The sequence below is a fragment of the Capra hircus genome, unplaced genomic scaffold, assembly GCF_001704415.2.
Source record: "Capra hircus breed San Clemente unplaced genomic scaffold, ASM170441v1, whole genome shotgun sequence".
Taxonomy (NCBI): domain Eukaryota; kingdom Metazoa; phylum Chordata; class Mammalia; order Artiodactyla; family Bovidae; genus Capra; species Capra hircus.
Window position 1 is genome coordinate 1 of NW_017195391.1, and position 17,160 is coordinate 17,160.

Sequence of the window (17,160 nt, forward strand, 5' to 3'; positions counted from 1 at the left end):
GAATTGAAACAAAGTTTCAAAAGACAGTCCTTACCTTTCCTGCATGTAACACACATCCCCATAACACAGGGGCTTATGAGTCTATCCACAGCAGAGGGGCAGGAATAGCTTGAACCTACATGCTTTGGAGACCCCAGATAGGTTCAGGGTCCCAGAGGTCTGTTCTCCCTCCCCTTGACTATCCCAAGTCACAGAATGGTTTACCTGCACATATTCCCACCAAGACCCTGGCCACAATTATCATCTCAAATGACTTGGCGAGGTCACTGAATCCCATTAAGAGCGCAGGCACGATGGAGAAGATGTTGTTGAACAGCAAGGTTCCTTTTCTGCAGAGGACAAAATCACCAATTAGTTTTGGTTTTAGGTTTCACTCACTCCTTTGACAAGTGTTTGGCTGGGCCTCTACTCCATTACAGCAGTTGCTGTTGTGTTACACCGCTTTGTTGTTGACCTAAGACAGATACAGGTCAAGTGGATGGCCTGATTCTCAGTGGGAGGAAATGTAAATGACTCCCCAGGGGGAGGACATCAGTGGCGCACACAGGGAAAGACTTAAATATTACAATACAGTAAAGGGGGGAAAGGTGGAAGTACCCGACATATTTCCTCTTCCTTGGGCTCTAAAATCAACTGGCAGATGCCGACTGCAGCTGTGAAATCAGAAGACTATTGCTTCTCAGCAGGAAAGCTATGACAAACCTAGACAATGTGTTGAAAACAGACGTTACTCTGCTGACAAAGGTCTATATAGGCCAAGGCTATTCTCAGCAGTCATGTTTGGTTGTGACAGCTGGACCATAAAGAAGGCAGAACACCAAAGAATTGATGCCTTCAAACTGGTGCTGGAGAAGATTCCTGAAAGCCCCTTGGACAGCAGGGAGAGTAAACCAGTCAATCTTAAGAGAAATCAACCCCAAATACTTGTTGGAAGGACTGATGCTGAAGCTGAAGTCCAGTATCTTTGTCATCTGATGAGAATAGCTGACTCATTGGAAAAGTCACTGATGCTGCTAAAGATTGAGGGCAGAGGAAAAGAGGGCATCAGAGGATGAGATGGCTGGACGGCATCACTGATAAAATGAACATGAACTTGGATAAACTCTGGGCGATGGTAGGGGACAGGGAGGCCTGGTGTGCTGCAGTCCATGGGGTCACAAAGATTCGGACACGACTGGGTGACTGAACAATAACAACAAAGGGGTTTGAAACCATAAACTACTGAGCTTTTAACGTAATCTTGAAATCCAAACTGGATAAGGACCTTAGAGGAAAAGTTTAGGGCCAACCTCACTTATCAACATGGATGTGAAAATCCTAAGTGAATTATTAGCTGATCGAATTCAACAGTACAGATAAGAATATTTCAGGACTTCCTTGTTGGCGCAGTGGATAAGAGCCTGCCTGCCAATGCGGGGGACTTGATCCTTGGTCCAGACACACTCCAATGCTGAGGTGCAGCTAAGCCCATGTGCCACAACTACTGAGCCTGCATGCTGCAGCTACTGAAGCCCAAGTGCCTAGAGCCCATGCTCTGCAACGAGAGAAACCACCACAATGAGAAACTCTCACATCACAGTGAAGCACAGTGCCTGCTCACCGCAACTAGACAAAGCCTAGGCAAAAACAACAAAGACAACCAATACAAGGAACATTTTCCCTGGTGGCTCAGCTGGTAAAGAGTCTGCCTGCAATGCAGGAGGCCTTGGTTCAATTCCTGGGTTGGGAAGATCTCCTGGAGAAGGGAATGGCTACCCACTCCAGTATTCTGGCCTGGAGAATTCCATGGACTGTATAGTCCATGGGGTTGCAAAGAGTCAGAAACGACACAGCGACTATCATTTTCCCTTTTCAAGGTTAAAAACACCATATTATACATTATACTAGGGAAAATATAGGATTATCAAGTGAAGTACTAAAAGAAGTTAACAAAATTTGATGCCCATTATGATTTTCAAAACCTTGCATAGAAAATAAGGGCTGGGGTTCCCTGGTGGTTCAGATGGTAAAGAATCTGCCTGTAATGCAGGAGACCTGGGTTTAATCCCTGGGTGGGGAAGATCCCCTGGAGAAGGCAATGGCACCCGATTCCAGTATTCTTGCCTGAAGAATTCCATGGACAGAAGAGCCTGGTGGGCTACAGTCCATGGGGTCTTAAAGAGTTGGACAGGACTGAGTGATTAACACTTTCACTTACATAAAAATGAGGGAACTTATGTGTGCTGATAAAGGGTATCCCCTAAAAGAGTGAGTGAGTGAGTGAGTGAAAGGTGTTCTCTCGTGTCCGACTCTTTTCGACCCCATGGACTTTACAGTCCATGGAATCTCCAGGCCAGAATATTGGAGTGGGTAGACTATCTCTTCTCCAGTAGATCTTCCCGACCCAGGAATCAAACCAGGGTCTCCTGCATTGCAGGTGGATTCTTTACCAACTGAGCTATAAGGGAAGCCCATCTCTTAAAAACCTAAAAGAAAAATACAAACCCAACTTAGTGAAACTTACAAAGCATTCCCATTTAAGTCAAGATTGGACATGGACTTGGGCCCTGGAGAGCCAACAGCAAAGTGAAAGCTTCTCTTGGGCGTCCCCTTGCATCAGGCTCCCAGGAGTCCCACAGCCACCACTCCCATTACCCCCCAGGAAGGAGCAGTACTGTTACCGGACACACAAAACGATCCACCACATCCCACACAGACAGTACAGCTTCAGACAACAGGATCAGATAGAAGCTACAAAATATGTATTAAGTGAGTTGTGTCATAGGGCATACATGTACACCTATGGCTGATTCTTGTTGAGGTTTGACAGAAAACAACAAGATTCTCTAAAGCAATTATCCTTCAGTTAAACATAAATTAATTGAAAAAAATAATGAGTCAAAGCATAGTATACAAAGAACAAGAAAGTATATAAAACAAAGCTATCCAAAATAATAGCAAAAAAAGATAGATTTTAGAAACAAATGAATAAAAATTATAGAAATGAAAAATATAGTCGTTGGAACAAAAATGCAGTAGATGAACTGCAGCAGAGGAGAGAATTAATGAATAGAAAGGCAAATCTGGGGAATTACATAGAAAGCGAGAGAGAGAGAGAGAGGAGGAGGAAGAGGAGGGAAGTATGACAGATTAAGGTAAGGAGGATTATAATATCGCTGGGCTTCCCTGGTGGCTCAAACAGTAAAGAATTCACCTGCAATGCAGGAGACCTAGGTTCGATCCATGGTTCGGGAAGATACCCTGCAGAAGGGAATGGCTATCCACTCCAGTCTTCTTGCCTGGAGATTTCCACAGACAGAGGAGTCTGGCAGGCTACAGTCCATGGGGTCACAAAGAGTTGGACATGACTGAGCAACTAACACTTTCACTTTCATAATATCATTAGTCACAGTAGCCAGAGAGTGGAAGCAACCCAGACATCCATCAATGAATGAAAGAATAAACTAAATGTGGTATGTTCATACAACAGAGTATTATTCAGCCTTAAAATGAAAGAAATCCCAACATGTGCTACAGTAATATTGTACTCTGAGGGCATTAGGCTAAAGTGAGATGACCCAGTCACACAAGGACAAGTCTTACATGATTCCATTCATGTGAGGTCCCTAGAGTCGTCAAATGCACAAAGATAGAAAATCCATTGGTGACTTAGGGGAAGAGGAGAAAGGGGAGTTATTATTTAATGGGTACATGGTGTCCATTTTTGCAAGATGAGAAGTTATAGCGATGGATGGTAGTCATGGTTACACAACGATGTGAATGCACTTAATGCTGATAACCTACACAATTAAAATTTGATTAAAATGTTATACATGCATTTTACCACTTTTTTTCCCCTGCAGGATCTTAGTTTCCTGACCAACGATCAAACCCAGACCCCAGCAGTGAAAACGCCCAGTGCTAACCACTGAACCACTGAGAATTCCCACCATAACTTTTTAAAAATAATTTTCTAAAGAAGTCAAAAAGGCAACAACAACAAAGACACTGAGGAGTTTCCTGAAGAAAGAATATAGAAAATGGAGGAGAAAAAATATTCACAGAAATGATGGCTGAAAACTTTCCAGAGCAGAAGACATGAAACCTCAGACAAGCAACTGGAATAACTTCTGGGATAAATAAATTAGCCATCAGTTGCTTGTGAAAGAGAAGATTCAATAGTGTAAGGATGTCAGTTTTTCTCCAATTAAATGATAAATCGAAAGTAATTCCAAGTAGAATCCTTTTTCAGGGATTTTGACCAACTGATGTTAAAATTAACACAGAATAGTAAAGGAATATGAATAACATATTTTTGAAAGCAATTGATTTTTTTACATGAAAAAAACAAAACTGGCTTTCCCTCACCACTCACCCAGTAAATACAAAACAAAATTCCAGATCTATATGGGAAAGACAAAGTTGTAAAATTATTTTTTAAATTATTGAAGACTATCCGTATGACATCTGGTGCGTGCATGTGTGCTAAGTTGCTTCAGTGTGTCCAACTCTTTCCACCCCTATGGACAGTAGCCCACCAGGCTCCTCTGTCCATGGGAGTTGCCATGCCCTCCTAGATATCTGGTAGGAAAGACTATTTAAGACACAACAAGCAAAAATCATGAATGAGTTAAATGTGACCACTTGAACATTTAAAGATTTTGAATTTTTACTATATGGGGACTTCCCTGGTGGTCCAGTGGCTAAGGATCCAAGCTAGCAATGCAGGGGCCCAGGTTCGACCCCTGGTCAGGGAACTAGATCCCATATGCTGCAACTAAAGATCCTGCATGCCACAACGGAGACCAAAGATCCCCCAAGCTGCAACCAAGACCCAGAACAGGCAAACAAATAAGTTAATTCATTAAACACATAACAAAAGTAAGCTTAAAAAATACTATATGCACAATTAAAAACAGAGCAACAGATTGAGAAGATATCTGTGTCTGAAATAACAGAGTCCAGTGTGGGCATTACTTACACATGTTTAGAGGTGCAATTTCCTCCCAGCTGTGTAATTCTGGGTAAGCTACAGCACCCCTCTTTGCCTGTTTTTTCCAAGTGTGAAAAGAGGAAGGGGCTTTTGTAAGAATCGGAGGATTTAATATCTCCTAAGACAAAGAACTGATACTCTTGAGAGTATTTGGAGAAGACTCTTTGAGAGTCCCTTGGACTGCAAGGAGATCAAACCAGTCAATCCTAAAGGAAATCAGTCCTGAAAATTCATTGGAAGGACTGATGCTGAAGCTGAAGCTCCAATACTTTGACCAACTGATGTGAAGTGCTGACTCATTGGAAAAGACCCTGTTGCTGGGAAGGCAGGAGAAGGGGAAGACAGAGGATGAGATAGTTGGATGGCATCACCGACTCTATGGACCTGAGTTTGGGTAAAGTCTCGGAGTTGTTTATGGACAGGGAAGGCTGGCATGCAGCAGCCCATGGGATTGCAGAGTTGGATACGACTGAGTGACTGAACTGAAGTGAATTGAATATCCCCTAAAAGCACTTAGGATAGAGCCTTGCACAGACGAACAAATGAATAAATTGTTAGCTTGCTACTGATATTTAAGGAATGCTGACAAATCTTTAAGAAAACCACAAACAGCTGAACAGTATTTATCACCTCTTCAGTTGGACTTGTAACTGTCAGCTCCATCTGCACACCAGACCACTAGTCCTTCACTCAGGAGAAGCACCCTGCAGACCTGTGACCTGATTGATGTCCTGCCCCCTGGTGGTCCACAGGGAGAACTGTGCATCCAACACCAGACTGAGAAAGACTTCAGATCTTAGATCCCGATTCACAGCTTGTATGTGTCTATTCTGAGATTCTACTATACGTGTGTGTGTTTTTAATATATATATTTATATATAACTTGACTTATTTATTTTTGGCTGTGCTGAGTCTTCCTTGCTGCGAGCGTTTTTCTCTAGTTGCAGTGAGGGGACTACTCTCTAGTTGTGGCTTCTCATTGCAGACGCTCCTCTTGTTGGGGAGCACAGGCTCTAGGGCACGCAGGTTCAGTAGTTGTGGCTCCCAAGCTATAGGGCACAGGCTCAATAGTTGTGTCCCATGGGCTTAGCTGTTCCTCAGCCTATGGGATCTTCTCAGATCAGGGGTTGAACCTGTGTCTCCTGAGTTGGCAGGCAGATTCTTTACCTCTGAGCCACCAGGGAAGTCCTTCGATTCTTTTTGAAAAAGGCTGGGGAAGGAATCAAGTTGTAAAGTCGGGCCTTGACTCTTGAGCTCACTAGATCTGTGGCTGAGAATAGAGCCCTGACCTCAACCTGCCTCTGTGTGCCCATCCTCAAAGGGAGGAGGTTGGAGGGGAGGAACTCTTAAAATATTATTCATAACAAGGCTGCTATCTCATGCCTGTGGATTTTTACCCAGGGAGTGGGGGAATCAAATACAGAATCTCTCATGTGTCTAGAGTTAGAGGCAAGATTTAAGCTCTGCTCTTAGCATTCATGACCCTCACAATGAGGGTCACCCTGGGACCACATGGTTTCACCCGGAAGGGCTCGACATTGATCTCAGCCATTGCAGAGTTTTGCAGGAATTTAACTTGGGCTACATTTTGCATATTACTGGACCCCCATGTAAAAGAACAGAGCAGGTTAGCTTATGTTCACTTAGGAGGCCGAGTTTAGGAGCATTAGGCCCCATGTCTTGGCCATGCTGTCCTACCCTTGACTCTTCCAAAGGCCAGAAAGAAGTTGTGGTAAGCTTTCAAGACAAGAGTAGGCAAGAGTGGGAGTGAGTCCTGATCTCTGAAGCACTCTCTGTTCTGTCCAAGCCCACCCCAGAGCCCAGAGAACCGTCACCCTCACCCACCTTCACCCTTGAGACCTTCATCGCCCAGGTCCCCAGACACTTGGTCAACGTATTCTTCTTAACTCCATTAAGAAACAAAAATCATCACAGTGGTCATTACTTAATTTTACAATAATGATTTCTGCTTTAAGCTTGGCTTTAAAAAATTTTTTTTCTTTTTTTGAAACCTTTTCTTTTATATTGGAGTATAGCCGATCAACAATGTTGTGACAGTTTCAGGTGGACAGCAAAGAGACTGAGCCGTACATATCCATGTGTCCATTCTCTCCCAAACTCCCCTCCTATCCAGGCTGCCATGCTATGTGGCAGAGCAAAGCTCGCTGTGCCCAACAGTGTGCCCAGTTTAAATACCACAGTGTGTACATATCCATCCCAGACTCCCTAACTATCCCTTGCCCGGATCCTTCCCCCATGGGAGCCATAAGTTTATTAGTCTGTGAGACTTTTTTTTTTGGCCTGGGTTTTAAACTCTGATGGAGTCTGTGAGTCTCACTGCCTCTTACCTGCCTAGGTTATTCACCAAGGGGCCGACCATGAGAGAGCCGAGGAAGCCTCCGAAGGGAAACATGGACACAGTAACCGACCACAGCAAGGTCAAGTAGAACTCGTTCATGTATTCACCGACTCTGTCATAGTAGGTATAGTTGTAGAAGTCTTTCATGAACTGGAGAGCAGAGCAAAGCAGAACACCAGAATCATTCGAGCTGGTTTGCAGAAAGAACAATGGAAGCTGTCGGGCCACCCGATGGGATGAGCTGGGCATGTGGACATCAACACGATGAAGTGGAGGAGAGGGAGTGAGGATTAAAAGCAATTAGCAGGGGGCACCCACGGGCCGGGGGCAGGAGGCTGCGAGGCCTCTGATAGGCAAAGCACTCAGGATGTTTCTAACCCCAGAAAGGAATGACTCCAGCGTTCCAATCACAGAATCAATGTCGGATGATCCCTTCCCCATCCAGCCCCTGCTGTGCATTACCTGTCTGCAGAAGATCAGAGCCCTCTCAAACCTCCCCTGACCCACCCCTGAGGCCGGCCTGCCTTGTGTCCAGCCAGGCCTGGCTCTCCACAAGAATCTGAGGCCCGGGGACCTGGTGCAGCCCCACGGCCCCCTGCCTGCAGGTTCCTTGAGTCTGTGCTGCTGTCTCCTGGGTGTGACCCCTCCCTTCACTCGAGGCCCCACCGTGTGCCCTCAGCATGTGTGCAGCCCTACCCAAGCAGCCACCCAGACACCAGCTGCTCCAAACCCGCCTCTCTGCTCCCTGGGGGGGCTGCACCTTGCCCACCACAGCGACCTACCTCAGAAGGAGAGTTAATAGTAGCCACGTTGTACCCATACTGGAAGGACGACCCAAAGGCAGCTATCAGCGTCGCCAGAACAATCACGGCTGTCAGCCTCTGCGGGAGACGAGATCACAGTTTCAGGTCAGGAAGCAGCCCCGGGATTCCAGGGAACTCAGGACTTACTCAGAGTCTTGTAGAAAGATGGACGTAATGGGACTTGAAGACCCATGGTCTTTCAACCACTCCATGTCTGGAACCCTACCCTCCACTCACCTGGGTAGAGCAGGTTTCCTTAACAGTAGCGCTTAGGCTTGGACAATCCTGTGTTGTCCTGGGCTGTCCGATGTGCACAGTAGGGACAGCCCTCCCCCATCTGTGACAACCTAAAAGTCTCCATACATAGCTAAATGTCCCTAGAGCAGGTGGGGACTCACCGCTGGTTGAGAATCACTGGGTCAGAACAAAACTAAAGGATCACCTGTTCCAGCACTCCATCCAATGTCTGAGTTGCTTCTGTGACATTTCTGCTGTGGAGCTGCCTTGGCCTCCTGCAGCAAATGCACTCAAGTACTGCCTCCAACAGCGCTTGTGTGTTTAGTAGCTCAGGCGTGTATTTGTGTTTAGTCGCTTGGTCATGTCTGACTCTTTGCCATCCCAACCAAGGACTGCAGCCTGTCAGTCTCCTCTGTCCATGAGATTCTCCAAGCAAGAACACTGAAAGGGGTTGCCATTTCCTCTTCTAGGAGATCCTCCTGACTCCGGGACTGAGCCCACATCTCTTATGTCTTCTGCACTGGCAGGTGGTTTCTTTACCACTACAACACCTGGGCTTCCCTGATGGCTCAGGGAGTTAAGAATTCACTTAACTCAGGAGATGCAAGAGATGTGGGTTTGATCCTTGGCTCAGGAAGATCCCCTGGAGGAGGAAATGACAACCCGCTCCAGTATTCTTGTCTGAAAAATCCCAAGGACAGAGGAGCCTGGTGGGCTGTAGTCTAAAGGGTTGCCTCCGACACAAACTCCCTTAAAAATCAGAGAGAAAAAAATGTGACAATTTTTAATTATTTAGGGTCACTGATTCATTTCCTTTAACCTTTAGACTTTGCTATAAGAAGCAGAAGGCACAGTGAAAAAAATTTAAATATAGATTTCGGGGGACTCTTTAAACACACACATTCCGTGATATCCCCTTTAACCCTTGGGAAACTGAACACGCATTAAGTGGAAGGACCTTTGCTGTTAGAATCTATGGATCTCGGTTTGAATTTGCTCACTGCTACCTTCTGGCTTAATTTATTTGATCTTCAATTTCCTCATCTTTAGCATTAGGATAATGACAACCCTTGGAGTTATTGCGAGGATTAATTTTATGGAAGCGTCTAGTCCTGAAGGTGAATCCACTGACTGGGGGTGAGTCTGGGCGTGGCTCTCAGAACCCACTGTTGATGCACTTCATCCTGCGTTCCTACTGAGGTCCCTGGCACATGGGACTCAGTACCTCCTGTGCTGAGCTGAGGTCCTCACATCTCCTTGAACAACATCCCTGCTGATCTAAGGAGGACCTCTTGAGAGAGGCAAGTAGGAACAGGACAGGCCGAGAAAAAGTGGTCACCCGGGCCTTGCCTAGTGCCCGGAAGGGGACATGCAAACTAGTGACACCCCTCCCCCACCCCACAGAGCAAGGGTAGGACTCGCAAGGGCCCTGGTTAAGAGCCGAACCCTCCCTCCATCAAATGAATTAACAAACACTTTGTTCACAGGAAGTTTCTGCTGACGATGAGGAGAGCCACCGACAAGGAGCAGCGGGCTCAGGCCCCACCACTCCCTGGGGCCAGTAGAGCCAGTGGGTGATGGAAGTCAGGGAGCAGGCAGTGGGGCCCAGGAGGGAAGAAGGGTTCCAGGGCAGTTGCTACATGGTGTTTTCTAAAGACAGGGGCACACAGGTAGGCACACCCACCACCACCCCCAAAACCCCACCCAGTAGGTAGCATAGGGCCAACTGAGCTCATCTCCCGAAGTGCTCTGGGTAATCATTCACTCATTCATTCGACAGATTGAGCACCCACTGTGAGTCAGGCATGGTTCTGGTCCTATGTACTAGAGAATTAGTAGAGAACAAAGCAAAGATCCCTCCCCTGTAGCTGAAGAAGGGACAGGCTACCCACACCAGTATTCTTGAGCTTCCCTGGTGGTTCAGCTGGTAAAGAATCCGCCTGCAATGTGGGAGACCTGGGTTCGATCCCTGGGTTGGGAAGATCCCCTGGAGAAGGGAAAGGCTACCCACTCCAGTATTCTGGCCTGGAGAATTCCACAGACTGTATAGTCCATGGGGACACAACTGAGAGAATTTCACTTCACTTCATAGCTGTCCTATTGCTTGACTTGATGGAAGGGAGGAAGGAAGGAAGAAAAAATGTTGATTAAAATGTCTCTTCTTCCAATTTTCTTCTCAGTGAGTGAAAAACTATAAATGCACTCAGTTTCATTCATTCTGCAGGGGCAACTCCGACATTCTGCTTTGATGAGTCCTAAGATTTAAAGTCCTTAGCAAAGCTCAGCCAGGAAGCTGAGTGATGCCTTGAGTTCATACCCTAATTTGGGAGGATCTTGCCAGGCACATGACTAGACAGCTCCCTGCCTGCTCTTACAGGATCCTAGCAAAACTCATCAGAAGGATCTCAGGCTGTCAATTCTCTAAGCCTGCAGCACATGATTCAATTTCTAGTCCCTGGCTTGAGTTCATACCCTAAATTGGGAGGATCTTGCCAGGCACATGACTAGACAGCTCCCTGACTGCTTTTACAAGATCTTAGTAAAACTCATCAGAAGGATCTCAGGCTGTCTAAGCCTGGAGCACATGATTCAACTTCTAGTCCCTGGCTTCGTCCTTGAATTCAGGCCACAGTCACATTCTAGGGACCCTTGTGAATCAGAGCTCACCCACTGGGGAAAAAGCAAGGACATTCTGGTAAGTCCTCACTGACTTTGCTGGTCCAAATTCCTTCCTTTGGATGAAACAGAATTATTCTTAAGGCAGGAAAAGAAAAATTTAAGGTAAAATTTTCTTCATTGCTTGGGTCACTATCTCCTCCCTTTTAGGGTAGATTGTGCATCTGTGTTACACATTAACTAGGTCCCCTTAGAAAACACAGGAATGCCTACTCCTAAATAGATAAATTTTAAAAAAAAAGAAAAAAAGCAATTTCCTCGTGGCCCCAGCAAGATAAAACCTTAGGCGATAACATTCCTTCTTCAATCCTATAAGATGTCACAATAGCTCTCTACTTGCCTTGCTAGGCTATGTAAACCATCAATATGTGACTTTGACGTATATAACTCTCTGTCTCAGAAATTACATAATTGTGCTTTGACTTCTAACAGGAGGAAAAGTCCCCAGAGCTCTCTGAAAGGTTGTTTCCCAGGTTATAATCCTCAAGCTGGTGTGAATAAAAATTTCCATGTCTTTCTTAGATTGATTGTTGATCAATTTTTCATGGACAATGCATTAAACAAATATTTATCAACAGCCAACTATGAGCCAGGCACCACCCTACAGAATGCTGAGCAAAATGCCTGCCCCCAAGAAGACTGTGGTCCAATGGGGAAGACATTTTTTTTTAAGTACTTAATAATTAAACTAGAACTGTAGCAAGGTTTATGTAGAAAATCCATGGAAGTGGTTAAAAAGGGAAGTCAGGAAAGTGACTGAGAGAGGGTGGGGCTTTGGGTAGGGGAGTGACTGAGGCAGGGGCAAGAGGTGCCAGCTTTGAGGATTATTTTAGGAAGCAAAATCAAAGGATTTGGTACTCTGTGAGAAAAACGAAAATCAAGCCCACAATGTGATACTGCTGCTCACCCATTAGGATGATTAAAGCCAACAAAACAGATAATACATGTTGACAAGGACGTTGAGAACATTAGAACCCTCTCACATTGCTGGGGGAATGTAAAATGGTGGAGCCACTTTGGAAAACAGTCCAACAGTTCTTCAAACAGTTAAATGTAGAGTTAAGTATACGACCCAGCAAATCCACTCCTAGGTTTATACCAAAGAGAATGAAAACATATGTTCCCACAAACTTGATCACAAATGGTCATAGCAGCATTTTTACCATACTCAAAAAGTAGAAACAACCCAAATGTTCATGAACTGATGAACTGATAAGAAAAACGTGGAATTGAATTGAATGACTATTCAATGAAGTATTACATGTCCTTGAAAAGGAATGAAGCACTGTTACTGCCTACAAAGTGAACAGACCTATAAAATGGGCTACGTGAAAGAAGCCAGTCACAGATCACCTGGTTCAATCCGTGTGAAATGTCCAGAATGGACAGACCCACGGAGACAGAGATCAATCAGCGACTGCCCAGGGTTGAGGAGAAGAGGAGGAGATGGGGGAAATGCAGAGTGACTGCCAATAGGTACGGAGTTTCTTTTGAAGGTGATGAAAATCGTGTACAATTGATTGTGGTGGACTTCCCTGGTTGTCCAGTGGTTAAGAATCTGCCTGTCAATGCAGGGGACACAGCTTCGATCCCTGGCCTGGGAAGATTTCACATGCTTCAGGGCAACTGAACCCACGTGCCACAGCTACTGAAGCCCGTGTGCCCTAGAGACTGTGCTCCGCAACGAGAAGCCCCTACAAAGAGAAGCCTGTGCATTGCAGCAAAGAGTAGCCTCACTTGCTGCAACTAGAGAAAAGCTCCAAGACCCAGCACAGCCAAAAAAAATTAAAAGTGGCTCAACACCCTCAAGACATGAGACGGGGCTGTTGTCCAAGCCCAGGGAGAGCTGTGATTTGTGCTTTAGAGAAAAGCTAGGGGTCACTTCCCTCATGCCCACAGTAAGCTGGCTTCCTGTTTTTCATGACGGTGAGGACATTTTGAAACTCTAGTAGGACAGCCACTCTCAGGGCAAGCCTTCTGAGAGGGTGTGATTCCAGGTCTCTGGGAAGAAGGCCCCACCCAAACCATCCCTCTTAGGAATTTGGCCCCAATTTCTTTTCTACCATCAGAGAGACACTCTTAGCCTAAGACTTTTGCTTGTCAGGCATCTCCAGTCAGAACAAAAATATCCCCGGAAAATAAGAGTTCCTATGAATTATTAACACAGTAAGTCACTTTATCACACTATGGAATGAATCCAAAATTTCACAAACATTCCTTGAGGTCTGAGTGCTGAGGGGAGGAGAGACAGACAAACTGGAGGTGCCCTGTCTCTGTGGGAGTTCACAGCTGCCTTTCTTGCTGCTGGCTGTGTGGCCTTGGGCCAGCTCCTACACTTCTCTGTTCCTTCATCTGTAAAATGGGGATGATGATACTGCCATCCTCACAGGATGGATGTGGGGAATAAATGAGTTCATACATGTGAAACGCTCAGACCCACAGCTGACTTGTGGTACACACTACAAGCGTTACACATTACATCAGAGGTTTGCTATCAATATTAATTATTAACGATGCAAATCAGAGGGAAGTTACGTGCTCAATGACACTCAACTAGTTGGTGGTGGCGGCATGCCACAAAAACACTCTGCTTTCATCTTCCAAAGCATTCTGGCATTTTATTTTTATAATCCATTTTATTTTGTCTTTCAGCCCAAGAATCTCTTTTTCCCCGTGGGAAGTCTTGAGGCACACCAAATTTGTGTCTTTTCTCTTTACAGGTGAGGAACCCAAAGGCCAGTCAGGTTGTGGTCACATGCACAGCCACCAGGGACAAAGAGAGCTGGGCCCTTCCCACCAGCCCAGCAGCGCCCGCACACCCACCCCCAGTGGCAGCCCAGACTCTGTGGCCTCACTCACTGCCCCCCACTTCTCCTCAGCTCCTAAATGCCCCTCAGCTTTGCTGTGACTTGCAGGTTCTTTTTCACAGCCACCACCAGTATAGTTCTGTTTTGATGTCCCCCAGTACGTATTTACCAAAGGACTAGGTCTGCCCTCAGGAGCCTGGAAGGGGAGCAGCATGCATCCCCCAGGATGGACCTGGAGGAGGCCTCCTTCCTGGGGGGGATTGCAGGAGCAGGTGACTATGATCAGCCCTTATGTTTTTGTATGTAACCGTTTAATCACCTCCTTTCAAAATGCATCGTTCATTTTCAGGGACCACCACGTGGGGCATTTCTGTTATTTTGCAGCCGCACCTGGGGACACAGTTGGGTGGCACAGTACTCACTGAAGAGACGGCACAGAAAGGACCAGGGCTTCCCCTGATCCCCTAATCCCCAAGTTCTTGTTATCTCACAGTCTCTTCTCCGTAAAATAGAAGAGATAACATTTGACCTAACACGGTCTTGTTACCGTGAGGTCCACAAGACAATCCCTGTGGAGTGACACACTGATTTCTAAAGCAGGAAATCTCATGGGCGAGGGTGAGACTGGCATCTGGTGAGTAGACACCAGAGATGATGCTAAACAACCTACAACACCCAGGTCAGAAACCACAAACCCCCTCCCCGGCCCCACAGCAAAGAACCACCTAGCTCCGAACGTCAGTAGCACCCTGCTTTAAAGGATGATCAAAAAATAATAACATGGGGACTTCCCTGGTGGGACAGTGGGTGGGAAACTGCCTATCAATGCAGAGGACACGGATTTGATCCCTGATCCGGGAAGATCCCCCATGCCGAGGAGCAACTAAGCCTATGTGATGCAACTACTGAGCCCACACACCACAATTCCTGAAGCTTGTGTGCCTAGAACCCGTGCTTCACAAGAGAAGCCACTTCAAGGAGAAGCCTGTGCACCTCAACGAAGAGTAGCCCCTGCTCACTGCAACTAGAGAGGGCCTGTGTGCAGCAACGAAGACCCAGTACAGCCCAAAAATAAATTAATTTAAAGAATAATATGTATGGGGGATCTACTCGGTGCCAGGTAATTTACATGCATTATCTCATTGAGTTGTTTCAGCAGCCCTCTGTGAGTGGCAAGGCTATCATTCCCACTTTATAGATGAGAAAACAGAGGCACAAAGTAGTTAAATAACTTGCCCAAGTTACCACAGCTAGAATAGGCTGGAGCAGAAATGAATCTCAGGCATTTCTACCTTCCAAACCCGCTTTAATCTATTAACTCGAGAACATGTGTCCAACTTGCCCATGGCAAGGGTCTCATATTTATGAATAAATAGCAATTTGCACAGATATGTATCTACTCCCATCAATATAAGCAGATGCTGTTGCAATGAATAAAATGCAAACTTCTTAAAAGTGTCAGTAATTTTATGTTACCTTTCTGTCCCTATGCATTTTCTTCAATCGAAAGATAATCAAAAGTACAGAAAGAGACAATCAAAAATAACAATAGCAATTATACAGCAGCACACTTCGAGAGAAGTCCAGAAAAATCTTTTGTCTCTAAAGAAAAGGTAGGAAATCTCTGCTACCAAGCTGAGTTACATTCAAATCCTTCAACATCCTTTTCTATCTTCTTTGCATACTGGCTTAGCTGATTTACCTGCTGAAAAGGTTAATGAAAATGTCCAGAAGACAAAATCAAATCAAAAAAATCTCTCAGGGGCCATGGGTAAGGATATTGTTGCTGATTTCAGAAAGCCCTTCACCTAAACTTCTTAAGGAAGTTGTGCTAAATTAATCCTTTTGAGTCCCATCAATTCTGCTCTAACTACTTTGAAAAGCTGTTCCAGAAGAATGCTTCCCAAAGAACCTTTAAACCTAAAAGTCTCTAAATCTCGCTTCTCTCTAGTCCCTGTAAAGTCCAGCTGTTGGGTGAACTCTGAGGGGGAGGTCCCCCAATGCACACGGCTTTGAAGAGCATCCCCCAGCAATGCTGAACAGGTCCTGTGATGGGGCTGCTCCTCACTGGCCTCCCTGACAGCACACTTACCCCTTCCCTCTTGACTGGATCTTGCGGCTCCATCTTTGCCCTGGAAGTCGAGTTCTGCTTGTTTCCTTTCAGCCAAAATACCAAATGCACTGAATGGCGAGAGAAGACATTCTGGATGTACTTTGGCCGAGCCAGGTAACAGCCAATAGCATTTTTATGGGCAGTCTAAGGCAAAATAACCCTTTCGGGAACCCAGACGTTTGCCTTGTTTTCACTTCTTCTTTTGAAAGGAGCTGTCTGGGGTCTAGCTCAGCAAGTGGGCACCCCCAGGGACTGTAGGCACCGTGCCTTCCTGATTGGGACAGTCTGCGGTATTTTCTTACTGCAAAAGTCAGACTCATGATGAGTGACTGGAAGGGTTATTTCTGTCACAAACACATGGGAAGCAACAGGTGCCACTGACCCTACAATACTCCAGGTAACACAGGGGCAAGAGATGGGGTCATTAGTGGCTTCTCAGAAGAGATCCCTGCCAGAAATCCTGCCGCCAAGTCTCTCTGCTGGAGACTCGGCTTTTGCCCAAATTACCATGCAACACTTTTCTCGGAAAGTTTCTTATTTTTCTTTTTAAGGAACTCAGGGTGGCCAAGGGATGCGATTTTCTGTGTAATCGTCACTATTGCAAAAGCAGTAAATATTTCAAATCCCTTTATCTGCAGGGCAGGGAAAGTGAGTCACAACTGCTCATCTGGGTCCTCACTCATGGCCAGGCCATTGTTGGCCTCCTGCGCTCAGCATGTGTTCAGCCATCATGGGGGCACACCAGGTTAAGCAGCCAAAATCCAGAGCAAAGCCTCATAACGTTTTCACCCTTACAGGGTGTATTCCCTGTTTTATTTGCTGTGGCACAAACCCCACAGTTAATATAGGCACATGACCTGGTTTACCTTCAAGTAACAGTTAACTGGGGGCCCACTGTGTGTCAGGCACTGTTCTTGGCATCAGTGGCAAGCTGGGGAATTGTGCTCAGGTCCCTCTGTGTGGGAGGCTGCAGAGGAAAGTGACCATGTGTGTGTATGTGGTCCCTGCTTCCCCATTAACATCTGCGTGGGGTGTACTGGGGGGAAGTGGGGAGGTGGGCATTGACCATTTTCTCTCTCTAACCTCACTTTTTGTGTTTTCCCTTCTGGGTCACAGCCCTAATACAATGATTTCCAACTCAGGTTTGGCAAGGCCAGAGGTTTCCAATTATTTCAAAAGAGTTTTGAAAAATT

The 17,160-nt window shown here is 45.9% G+C and overlaps 1 protein-coding gene across 1 annotated transcript; it reads right to left on the reverse strand.

Moving 5' to 3' along the window:
* Window positions 1–167: 167 nt before the first annotated feature.
* LOC108633197 (solute carrier family 2, facilitated glucose transporter member 5-like) lies at window positions 168–16,099 on the reverse strand. Its single transcript, XM_018045286.1, has 4 exons — window positions 15,947–16,099; window positions 8,114–8,212; window positions 7,321–7,481; window positions 168–329 (listed from the first exon to the last, which is right to left on the reverse strand). The coding sequence occupies exons 1-4, from the start codon at window positions 15,977–15,979 to the stop codon at window positions 179–181; spliced, it is 444 nt and encodes a 147-aa protein (XP_017900775.1). The 5' UTR covers window positions 15,980–16,099; the 3' UTR covers window positions 168–178.
* Between the last annotated feature and the right edge of the window lie 1,061 nt (window positions 16,100–17,160).

Excerpts from the sequence above, each read along its gene's own strand:
- LOC108633197 (XM_018045286.1), bottom strand. The coding sequence starts at position 15,979 with ATGGAGCCGCAAGATCCAGTCAAGAGGGAAGGG. Across the intron at positions 8,213-15,946 it reads ATCCAGTCAAGAGGGAAGGG|AGGCTGACAGCCGTGATTGT; the intron begins GTAAGTGTGCTG and ends CGTCTCCCGCAG. Across the intron at positions 330-7,320 it reads TTGGTGAATAACCTAGGCAG|AAAAGGAACCTTGCTGTTCA; the intron begins GTAAGAGGCAGT and ends TGTCCTCTGCAG.